The sequence below is a fragment of the Procambarus clarkii genome, chromosome 48 (genome assembly GCF_040958095.1).
Source record: "Procambarus clarkii isolate CNS0578487 chromosome 48, FALCON_Pclarkii_2.0, whole genome shotgun sequence".
NCBI lineage: Eukaryota > Metazoa > Arthropoda > Malacostraca > Decapoda > Cambaridae > Procambarus > Procambarus clarkii.
In genome coordinates, this window is record NC_091197.1 from 34,306,873 (window position 1) to 34,319,014 (window position 12,142).

General features: G+C 43.7%; 2 protein-coding genes across 3 annotated transcripts in view; one reads left to right on the forward strand and one right to left on the reverse strand.

Annotated features, from left to right (window-relative positions):
• The window catches only part of LOC123764829 (haloacid dehalogenase-like hydrolase domain-containing 5), a 45,866-nt gene extending 44,837 nt beyond the window's left edge, over window positions 1-1,029 (reverse strand). Inside the window, exon 1 of the mRNA XM_045753021.2 lies at window positions 853-1,029. Coding sequence (XP_045608977.1) covers window positions 853-957 — 105 coding nt within the window. The 5' untranslated portion in view covers window positions 958-1,029. The remainder of the gene's footprint in view (window positions 1-852) is intronic.
• A 6,937-nt stretch (window positions 1,030-7,966) lies between these two features.
• Window positions 7,967-12,142, forward strand: part of LOC123764830 (mitochondrial inner membrane protease ATP23 homolog) — a 30,094-nt gene continuing 25,918 nt past the window's right edge. The window contains exon 1 of one of the 2 annotated variants that reach the window (XM_045753023.2): window positions 7,967-8,224. In XM_045753023.2, coding sequence (XP_045608979.1) covers window positions 8,130-8,224 — 95 coding nt within the window. In that variant the 5' untranslated portion in view covers window positions 7,967-8,129. The remainder of the gene's footprint in view (window positions 8,225-12,142) is intronic. The other variant, XM_045753024.2, reaches the window with a different exon arrangement.

Sequence of the window (12,142 nt, forward strand, 5' to 3'; positions counted from 1 at the left end):
AGTACAACTAGGTGAGTACTGTGGTCGCTCATTCCTACTGGGGCCTCATAGCCGATTTCCCTTATGTCGGAGTTGTTCTTATGTCAGTGAGTAGGCGAGTACAACTAGGTGAGCACAACCAGGCGAGCACAACCAGGCGAGTACAACTAGGTGAGCACAACCAGGCGAGCACAACCAGGCGAGTACAACCAGGCGAGTACAACCAGGCGAGTACAACCAGGTGAGTACGGTATAACGGGGGTGGCGGTGACGTCACGCACGCCTCGCGTCACTGGCCTTGACTTACATCCACTCCGCCAAATATATTTATAACCTCCACCAGTAATTACGTCAACGTCAACCGGTTGAGCAGACCAGTACACCTCCACCAGTACCCACCAACCTCGCCACCACTACATCAAACATAAAAATAAAAATAAGGCCAGATAAAGCCATAGTAAAGGCTCCGAACACTTATTATTATTGACGATAAACCCCAACTCAGCCGACGGCTTCGTGGCTCAGAATGTTATTTACCTGTACCTCCCTCCCCCCCCAGGGACCCGTCCACACCAAGACGTAAGACCAACAGTCTTATAAGTCTTACAAGCAAGTGAGGTTTAGACTTTGTTTAAACCTCAAAATAATATAATATTGGGGATGAGACAATGGTGGAGGTAAGACAATAGTGTGTGGAGGTGTGAGAGTGTGTGCAGCCGACGGAGGCTCCTACAGGAGACCACGACACATATACTCTCGCCCTCCATCACCTTTATGTCATCAGTCTTCCATTAACCTCAAGATAACAACAAGATACCGGGTCAGGGAGGGGGGTCATGCCCCCCATCACTGCCTCTCCCCCACGCCACCCACCTCACTGTACAGCCTCTTGCTCGCTCTCCCGCCACACAGCTGCATCAACGGCTGGTGAAATCCGTCGCATTTTCTCACAAACAAGAAGCTCCTTGGCGCAGACATGTCTCCTTGGGGGCGGCGTCTTACGTCTGGCAGCTGCTGGACGACCCTCGACACCGGCCTGCGTCTGGCAGTCTCTTACCGCGACGCTGATTGGTGCAGCCGCTGGCGCTCAGTGACGTCACTAGCCACGCTGGCCAATAGGCGAGCAGTTGACACCCGGTGCTCGCAGGAATGAATGAAAGAGCTCAAGAATGCAATTTTTCTTTACATAAAATACACTATATACTCTGGGTATAGAAGTCTTAATGAGCTAATTGAACTCACTTTACATTAATGATCATATATGTGGTTGTCTGCGAAATATATTTCTCTTAAGATGATCTATATAGAGCAGAACAAATATAAAACAAATGGCCAAACCAGCAACAGCGGGATCATCTTTGGGCAACATGTATAAATAAAATGATGCAATAACCTTGAAGCACAACAATGCCTTCAGCCTTAGTTATACAATATTCACACAGCACTCAAAGCACAGACAAGGCACGTAATTAGACTACTAATGTAAGACTAAACCATTGGCTAAGCGCCACACATAACGCTGTACGTATTTATTTATTTATTTATATATATACAAGAAGGTACATTGGGTTTGTGAGAATACATTGAATAGTACAGTATTTACAATCTTGTAAAGCCTATTAGTGGCTTATTAGTGGCTTTAGTTGTATTTACTAGCTCCAGCTAGAAATACAACATTCTGTTGATTTATTTTGTATATATTTTATTATTAATTGATATATATATATATATTATATATATATATATATATATATATATATATATATATATATTATATACATACATATATATATATATATATATATATATATATATATATATATATATATAAAGAAAGTACATTTAGTTTATGAGAGTACATAGCATTGATGTTTTACATTTTTGTAAAACCACTAACACGCATAGCGTTTTGGGCAGGTCCTTAATCTAATATATTTATTAATTTTTGTAATTATTTGTATATACAGGAGTTGTTACAGTGTTGTACAGCCACCAGCACGCATAGCGTTTCGGGCAGGTCATTAATCCTAATTTTCCCTGGAATACGACCCGCTACAGCGTTTAACAACCAGGTACCCATTTACTGCTGGGTGAGCAGAGGCTATAGTTATGGATTGGCGCCCAGTCAATCTTCCCCGGCCAGGATACGAACGCTAGGCGAGCGTCTTACAACTTATATACACAATTTACATTTGGTCAGGTCTACATCAGCAGATAATGAGAATTCCCAGAGATACTTGTAACCGAGTCTAAGCCGAGCAGTAGTAACATATCTAGAAGTCTGCTGATTTTATTGGATGATCCATAGATGTGTGGCTCTTGCATGATAGTATGATGATAGATGGAATTACTGGTGTCAATTTCACTTTGCCTCAGATCTATAAGATCTTGTTGAAGTTCTCGGTGTATTGCTGCTCTCAGATTCCTCATTGACAATCCAAGGTTACACTCAACGGCTCCTTTTAAAGGCAGATTCTTTGGCTAACTTATCAGCGCTATCATGCATTCGGAGGCCAACATGAGATGGAGACCACATGAAATGGACTCTGTTACCTTCATTAATAATTTAGTTTTATTTGTGTCTAGCTTCGGACACGAGCATGTTACAGTTATGTCTTAAAGAGTTGAGAGCAATTAAAAATGATTGAGTCACTTACAATTAATGTATCAAGTTTTGAGACTTGTACACATTTCGGTGCAAGGAGCAAGGCAAATATAGTTCGGTCTGAAGGGTAGAGGCCCAATTGTTTATACGGACTCCCCACTCAAAGTACAAGCCATCACCCATTGTCAGGACAACTGCACTTCCAGCTGCACCCGTGGGGCGGTGTAGGGAACCATCAGTGTAAATGATTTGAGAGAGAGAATGCTCTGTGGAGAGAGCATCAATATGGCTTAAGGCGTTGAGCTTTGCCTCAAGACGAAGCTTGGACTGATCTCTAATCTGATCTGTTTCTTGGGTGGAAAGGGAGGGATTAAAATTGGAAAGGGTGTAATCTCCTATTTATTTATTTATTTATTTACTTATATACAAGAAGGTACATTGGGATTGTGAAGATACATAGCATAGTAATTACAATCTTGTAAAGCCACTAGTACGCGCAGCGTTTCGGGCAGGTCCTTAATCTAAGAGAATTTTAAGTAGGTAAATACTTGCAAAATTTATAAATATGATAACAGTTACATAGCAAGAAAAAAAATAAAAGATAAGAGAAAAATTATTAGTACAGTATATTAAAGCACATTGGTAGCTTAGATTGATTGCAATGACAGCTTGAATGGTAGTTTAACAAAAATTAGTAAGCACAATACAGCATATGGCTAGCACATAAAAGAAGACAGCAATGAACACAATGATAAAGTTGTTTGGGTTAAGTACATAAAGATTTGGAGATTGGGTAACACTAGGTACAGAGCAAATTTAAAGCTCAGTGTAGGAAACTAAGAAGATGAAATTAGGTGCTGTTTGGTTTTGCTTTTAAATAAGGCAAAAGTTTGACAGTTTTTCAATTCACTAGGGAGTGAGTTCCATAGACTGGGTCCCTTAATTTGCATGGAGTGTTTACACAGATTAAGTTTGACCCTGGGGATATCAAAGAGATATTTGTTTCTGGTGTGGTGATAATGGGTCCTATTACATCTGTCCAGGTAGAGTTTCAGAGCATGGTTTGCATTTAAGAACAAGGTTTTGTAAATGTAGTTGACACAAGACACTTTCTTGACACTTTCCTACGGTGCAGGAAAGTGCCGTTGTTGTCTCTCTTGGTACAAATTATAAATCTGATACATTCTGGGTTCAGTTCCAGTTTTAGTTGTGCATTTGGAACAATGTTGACCTTCAATAAAAAAAATTCTGGAGGGCTTCTGTGCAAGGGTAAGGATGAGTTAGCCTAAGCATTTTTATACCTATCTGACAGTTAATTTCAGTAACACGATCAACAACGCTCGGATTATTAATTTCCTTTCTCATATTAAGTATCTTTGTGGTACGAGGGCACCCAAGGATTATTCTCAAGGCTTCGTTCTGCAATTTTTCAAGCCCTCCAAGCTTTCTTTCAGGCATCAAAACAAGCAGAGGTGCAGCATAATCCACTAAAGATCTGATGTATGCAAGGTACATCATGTTGACAATTCTGACATGGGCACCATATCCTGCAACAGCCTTGAGAGCTCGGAGAAAATTGTAATCTTCTATTTATTTAGTTAAAATTCCTTCTGGTGTTCTGCTGTTCTTTCCATCGTGTAATTATTATCATTCTCTTTTTCTATTTACTTTTTTTAAATTAAATTCATGCTTTTGATTTCAATTAGTATTAAGTTTTAGTCAAATTTTATCCCCCCAAACCTTGCCCAAAACGGTGTATGTATTAATGGCTTCAGGCATTGTATGTACTAGCTCTGTCTATTGATTCAACAATATGTTTGTAACTCATTTTGAATGTATGTATCTTTACCTGAATAAACATCTTATCTTAGTTTCCACGCCCACGTTATATATTTGTCATCCACACTTCCCCGGCAGTGTTCTTATATCCACTAAATAAATATGTGCAAGTTTATTTCACGGAAGTGTGGATGATAAGTGTTTAAGTCTTCTAGTTTTTGTTTCTTATCTTATGCGGGAAACTCGTTCCTTCCTCCCGTCCCATCCCAGGTCCTTATCCTGATCCCGTCCCATCCCAGGCCCTTATCCTGATCCCGTCCCATCCCAGGCCCTTGTCCTGATCCCGTCCCATCCCAGGCCCTTGTCCTGATCCCGTCCCGTCCCAGGTCCTTATCCTGATCCCGTCCCATCCCAGGCCCTTATCCTGATCCCGTCCCATCCCAGGCCCTTATCCTGATCCCGTCCCATCCCAGGCCCTTATCCTGATCCCGTCCCGTCCCAGGCCCTTATCCTGATCCCGTCCCGTCCCAGGTCCTTATCCTGATCCCGTCCCATCCCAGGCCCTTATCCTGATCCCGTCCCATCCCAGGCCCTTATCCTGATCCCGTCCCGTCCCAGGTCCTTATCCTGATCCCGTCCCATCCCAGGCCCTTATCCTGATCCCGTCCCATCCCAGGCCCTTATCCTGATCCCGTCCCATCCCAGGCCCTTATCCTGATCCCGTCCCATCCCAGGCCCTTATCCTGATCCCGTCCCATCCCAGGCCCTTATCCTGATCCCGTCCCATCCCAGGTCCTTATCCTGATCCCGTCCCATCCCAGGCCCTTATCCTGATCCCATCCCATCCCAGGCCCTTATCCTGATCCCGTCCCATCCCAGGCCCTTATCCTGATCCCGTCCCATCCCAGGCCCTTATCCTGATCCCGTCCCATCCCAGGCCCTTATCCTGATCCCGTCCCATCCCAGGCCCTTATCCTGATCCCGTCCCATCCCAGGCCCTTATCCTGATCCCGTCCCATCCCAGGCCCTTATCCTGATCCCGTCCCATCCAGGCCCTTATCCTGATCCCGTCCCATCCCAGGCCCTTATCCTGATCCCGTCCCATCCCAGGCCCTTATCCTGATCCCGTCCCATCCCAGGCCCTTATCCTGATCCCGTCCCATCCCAGGCCCTTATCCTGATCCCGTCCCATCCCAGGCCCTTATCCTGATCCCGTCCCATCCCAGGCCCTTATCCTGATCCCGTCCCATTCCAGGCCCTTATCCTGATCCCGTCCCATCCCAGGCGCTTATCCTGATCCCGTCCCATCCCAGGTCCTTATCCTGATCCCGTCCCATCCCAGGCCCTTATCCTGATCCCGTCCCATCCCAGGCCCTTATCCTGATCCCGTCCCATCCCAGGCCCTTATCCTGATCCCGTCCCATCCCAGGCCCTTATCCTGATCCCGTCCCATCCCAGGCCCTTATCCAGATCCCGTCCCATCCCAGGTCCTTATCCTGATCCCGTCCCATCCCAGATCCTTATCCTGATCCCGTCCCACCCCAGATCCTTATCCTGATCCCGTCCCACCCTAGATCCTTTTCCCATCCCATCCCAAATCCTTATCCTGATCCCGTCCCACCCTAGATCCTTATCCTGATCCCGTCCCTCCCTAGATCCTTATCCCATCCCACCCCAAGTCCTTATCCTGATCCCGTCCCATCCCAGGTCCTTATCCTAATCCCGTCCCACCCCAAGTCCTTATCCTGATCCCGTCCCATCCCAGGTCCTTATCCTAATCCCGTCCCACCCTAGATCCTTATCCCATCCCATCCCAAATCCTTATCCTGATCCCGTCCCACCCTAGATCCTTATCCTGATCCCGTCCCTCCCTAGATCCTTATCCCATCCCACCCCAAGTCCTTATCCTGATCCCGTCCCTCCCTAGATCCTTATCCATCCCACCCCAAGTCCTTATCCTGATCCCGTCCCATCCCAGGTCCTTATCCTAATCCCGTCCCACCCTAGATCCTTATCCCGTCCCATCCCAAGTCCTTATCTTGATCCCGTCCCACCCCAGATCCCTATCCCATCCCATCCCAGATCCCTATCTTGATCCCGTCCCATCCCAGATCCTTATCTTGATCCCGTCCCATCCCAGGTCCTTATCCTGATCCTGTCCCATCCCAGGTCCTTATCCTAATCCCGTCCCATCCCAGGTCCTTATCCTAATCCCGTCCCACCCTAGATCCATAATTATCCCGTCCCATCCCAAGTCCTTATCTTGATCCCGTCCCACCCCAGATCCCTATCCCATCCCAGATCCCTATCTTGATCCCGTCCCATCCCAGGTCCTTATCCTGATCCCGTACCATCCCAGGTCCTTATCTTTATCCCGTCCCATCCCAGATCCCTATCCAGATCCCGTCCCATCCCAGGTCCTTATCTTGATCCCGTCCCATCCCAGGTCCTTATCTTGATCCCGTCCCATCCCAGGTCCTTATCCTGATCCCATCCCATCCCATCCAAGTGCTATATTGTCGTAATGGGTTGGTGCTTTTCCCTGATAGTTTTCGTCCCTTTCTTGATTATAATAATTCTTATTCTTATTATAATAACACTACATAATTATATAATAATTATATTATCTGTTAGATTAAGGTCCTGCCTGAAACTGTGCGTACTAGTGGCTTTACAAGAAAGTAAACACATCATGCTATGTATTCTCATAAACCCAATGTAACTTTTTTGTATATATATATATATATATATATATATATATATATATATATATATATATATATATATATATATATATATATATATATATATATATATATATATATATATATATATATATATATATATATATATATATATATATAATGAAATAAAATAAAATGTAGTAATTATGTAAAGCCACTACATAATTATGTAGTACCTAATTACCTATCTCATTTTTCTCTTGCAATGTATCTTTATCATTTATCAATTCTGATAGAAATTACCTACTTAAAATTATCTGCTAGATTAAGGACCTGCCCGAAACGCTGCGCATACTAGTGGCTTTACAAGAATGAAAATACTGTACTATCCAATGTATTCTCACAAACCCAATGTACCTTCTTGTATATATATAAATAAATAAATAAATAAAGCACCACGGAGCTTTACAGTCTCCGTGGTGTAGTGGTAAGACACTCGCCTGGCGTTCCGCGAGCGCTATGTCATGGGTTCGTATCCTGGCCGGGGAGGATTTACTGGGCGCAATTCCTTAACTGTAGCCTCTGTTTAACGCAACAGTAAAATGTGTACTTGGATGAAAAAACGATTCTTCGCGGCGGGCATCGTATTCCAGGGACCTGCCCGAAACGCTACGCGTACTAGTGGCTGTACAAGAATGTAACAACTCTTGTATATATCTCAAAAAAAAAATAAAATAAAATAAATAAATAAATGTAGTGGCTTTAGGTACCTGCCCTATCCATGATTCATACCATCTTGCTATATACTATGTATATATGCATATACTTTTGCTTAAATAAATATTATTATTTTATATTTTATTATTATATGAAAACTGTTTTATTTATATAAATTCTAAGTGTATCCCCCAAAGTTTAAATCAAAGAAAACGTGAGCGGCGGCGGGCAGCACAAACGACCGTCTCGCCGCCACAACAATAACAATTTTACCGGTAAATGCTTGGAGCTGATTGGGATTTTGACGCATTCTGCACACATATAGTGAAGCAGAGGAAATAAGACAAACGTTTGGAAACGAAGAGATGAACGGAGATGCTGGGGATCCTGCTGGAGACCCTGCTGGCGTCCCCACTCCTGCTGGGGACGATGCCGAGTCTTCCACTGGGAAGGAGGAAAAGTAAGTGAAACATTTATCAAAGGGCCACCATCTCTAGGGGCTTCGACGGGGACAGGAAGTCGGTTTTTTGTTATAATAATTTAATAAAGGCTCACATTATTTATAAAGATTTATGCAGTCCCCATAGCGCCTGACAGCTAAGTGGACAGCGCTTCGGATTCGTAGTCCTAAGGTTCCGGGTTCGATCCCCGGTGGAGGCGGAGGCAAATAGGCAAAATGTTTCACCCTGATGCTCCGGTTACCTAGCAGTAAATAGGTACCTGGGAGTTAGACAGCTGCTATGGGCTGCTTCCTTGGGGTGGAGGCTTGGTCGAGGACTGGGCCGTGGGGACACTAAAGCCCTGAAATCATCTCAAGATAACCTCAAGAGAGTGGTAAAACACTCGCCCAGTGCTTCGTGAACGTTTTGGCCTGGGTTTGTATCATGGCCGGGGAGGATTGACTGGGGCGCCAATTCTTAACTGTAGCCTCTGTTCACCCAGCAGTGAATGGGTTCCTGGTTGTTAAACAATTTGGCGGGTCGTATTCCAGGGAAAATTAGGATTAAGGACCTGCCCGAAATGCTATGTGTGCTGGTGGCTGTACAACTATGTAACAACTCTTGTGTATATAAATTAATTTCTTTCAGCCGACTTTTAAACTAAAGTATTATCTTAGCATTTATGGCTTCGATAGATAATTTAATGGGTTGAATACTGTACTCTGTGGTTGAAAAAGCATCTGTTTTTCATCTTACAATGTGCCATATTGAGCTTGAAGTTGTTGCTGCTTGTAATTACCTAAGTGTAATCACCTAAGTGTAGTTACTGGATGAGAGCCATGCTCATAGTGTCCCGTCTTCCAAGCACTCTTTATCATATAACGCTTTAAAACTACTGATGGTTTCGTCCTCCACCACCTCACTTAACTTGTTCCATCTGTCTACCACTCTGCCAAGTTATATTGGGTTTGTGTGAGTTATATTGGGCTAATAGGCTTACAAGTTCCAGAAGATGAGAGGAACTGTCAGCACTGTAGAGAAATGCCCAACAGACCACTAGAACATTATCTAACACAGTGCACAGTTACAAACCAAATAAGATTTCAACTGAGATTTAACAGATCAGAAGTTGTTAAACACATGAGGGCATAATCTTACTGATATGAACATATGAGTCATAAATACTCATACACTACCTAAATAAGACTGAAACGAGAAACGAGTAATACACAGTGGGCCAGCCAGAGGGTTAGGGCCTGTGCAGGAATAACCCTCAAAAAAAAAAAAAAAAAATATACAGGCATACCTCAGTTTAAGAGTTTAATTGGTTCCTGGAGACGCCTCGTATTCCGAAAACTCGCATTCCGAAGCTAGTTTCCCCATAAGAAATAAAGGGAAATGAATTAATCCGTTCCTGACTACCCCAAAAACCCCACATCAAACTAAATTTTTATACCTAATTCATCTAAATAAACCTACAAAACTATGTTCCAGTTATTACTTAACTTGCTGTCGAGTGCTGTAGGCGTATGGAAGATGGTGAGGAGGGGGGAGGAGGAGAGGAGTTACTGTTTGGAAGGGGAGTCCCCTTCCATTATCACATCAGGCAGTGAGGACCTTTCTGGTGTGCTCTCCCTGGGACGTTTTATCTGAGTGCCACTAAGTCCTGGTTGAGGCTCACTGCTCGATTTCCTCACCACAAATCTGTCCATGGAAGCTTGCTTTTCCCTTCTTCGCAAGCTCTCTCTGTAGTAAGGCATCACATTGTCATTGAAAAGATTAAGACAACGGCCTACTACATCTTTCTCTGGGTGAGTCTTTTCAACAATTGTTTGAATCTCTTCCCACATCTGACACACCTTCTTAATTACTGCAGAAGGGACATTCGCTGCTGCTGCTGCCACCTCCTCCTCCACTGCAGAATCATCCGCTGCTGCGTTGTCTTGCTGTTCCTGTTGAAGGGCTAGGAGTTCTTTGGTGGTCAGTTCTTCGTTGTGTTCTTCCACCAACTCCTCCACATCATCACCATCCAATTCCAAGCCCATTTGCTGGCCTAGACTAACAATTTCCTCAACAATAGGCGCATCATTTATAGGCTCAAACCCCTCAAAGTCTAGTTCTGTCACACATTCAGGCCACAATTTTCTCCAGCCAGAGATCAGGGTTCTTTGAGTCACTTCTTGCCAGGCTTTGTCAACGAGTTTTAAAGTACTACAAATGTTAAAATGCTGTTTCCAGAACTCTTTGAGGGTGAGGTTTGTGGCTTCAGTCACTTCAAAACATTTCCGGAAAAGTGCCCTTTCATAAAGTTTCTTAAAATTCGCTATGATTTTCTGGTCCATAAGCTGAATTAGAGGAGTGGTGTTAGGAGGAAGGAATTTAACTGTGAGGAATTTATTGTATCTGGGCAACAAATCATCTTCCAAGCCTGGAGGATGAGCAGGAGCATTGTTGAGGAGAAGCACGGCTTTGAGTGGCAAATGTTTCTCCTGCAGATATTTTTCTATGGCAGGGCACAGCACTTCATTCACCCACTCCGAAAAAATAAGCCTAGTCACCCATGCTTTTTTATTAGACTTCCACATCACACACAAATGGGTTTTCTGCACTTTATACTGTTTGAAAACCCTTGGATTTTCAGAATGATACACTAGCAAGGGTTTAATTTTCAAATCGCCACTCGCATTTGAACACAGCACAAGCGTAAACCTATCTTTCATAGGCTTGTGTCCAGGCAAGGATTTTTCCTCCTTGGTAATGTATGTCCTCTTAGGCATTCTTTTCCAAAACAGTCCTGTTTCGTCACAATTAAACACTTGTTGCGGTAGGTATCCCTCAGCCTCTGCAAACTCTTTAAACTCGTCAATAAATCGTCCAGCGGCTGGTTTGTCTGAGCTGGCTGCCTCCCCATGCCTTGTAACACTATGGATACCACTTCTCTTTCTAAATTTTTCAAACCAGCCCCTGCTTGCCTTAAACTCTTTCGTATCTGCATCACTCGTTGCAGGGGTATTCTTTAGAAGGTCTTCGTGCAACACCCTGGCTTTCTCACAAATAATGGCCTCCGAAACACTATCACCCCTCAACTCCTTGTCGTGTATCCAAATTAATAACAACTTTTCCACTTCTTCAAGTATTTGTGGTCTTTGTTTCGTTATTGTTTTTACTCCTTTTGCCACTTTAGCACCCATAATCTCATTTTTCTTCTTAAGTATAGTGCATATTGTTGATGTGGCTTTGTTGTACTGCCTACAAAGTTCAACAACACGTGTACCGTTCTCATGCTTCCGAATGATCTCTTGTTTCTCCTCTATTGTCATCCTCACATGAGCTTTCTGGCCTTTATCCTTACCACTGGCTTTCTTGGGACCCATGGTGAGATATATAATAACAAATTGTATAGACAAATCACCAAAAATCCAACAAAACACTGAAAATCCGCGAGAAGAATTGATGTGGGGGTAGTCACTGAGCGCGAGACAATGGTAAACTGAGGGGCGGCGGGGCAGAGGGGCGACGATCGCCGAACCACCACGCGCTAGGTCGGCCTGTACGCGTATCAACATACTCGCGTCTCGAGGTAACCCTCGCCTTCCGAGACATATTTTTGGAGTAAATCCTGCTCGTCTTCCGAAAAACTCGCATACAGGGACACTCGCATTCCGAGGTACCACTGTATATATATATATATATTGGACCTTTGACTAGATTTACAATACTGTGAGAATAGCTGAATATTAGTTTACATGAGAACTTGGTATTGTTTTACGTCTCGTCACCCATTTTCACTCTCCTTGCAAACCTAAAGTAACTTATTATCCTTGCATAACCCAGCCTAATGGTTCCCCCATCATTGGGAAAAGTAATTTTGTTAGATTTATTGATGTTCCCAGGATGCCACCCATAATAGTTGTTTAACTCCCAGGTTTCTACTTACT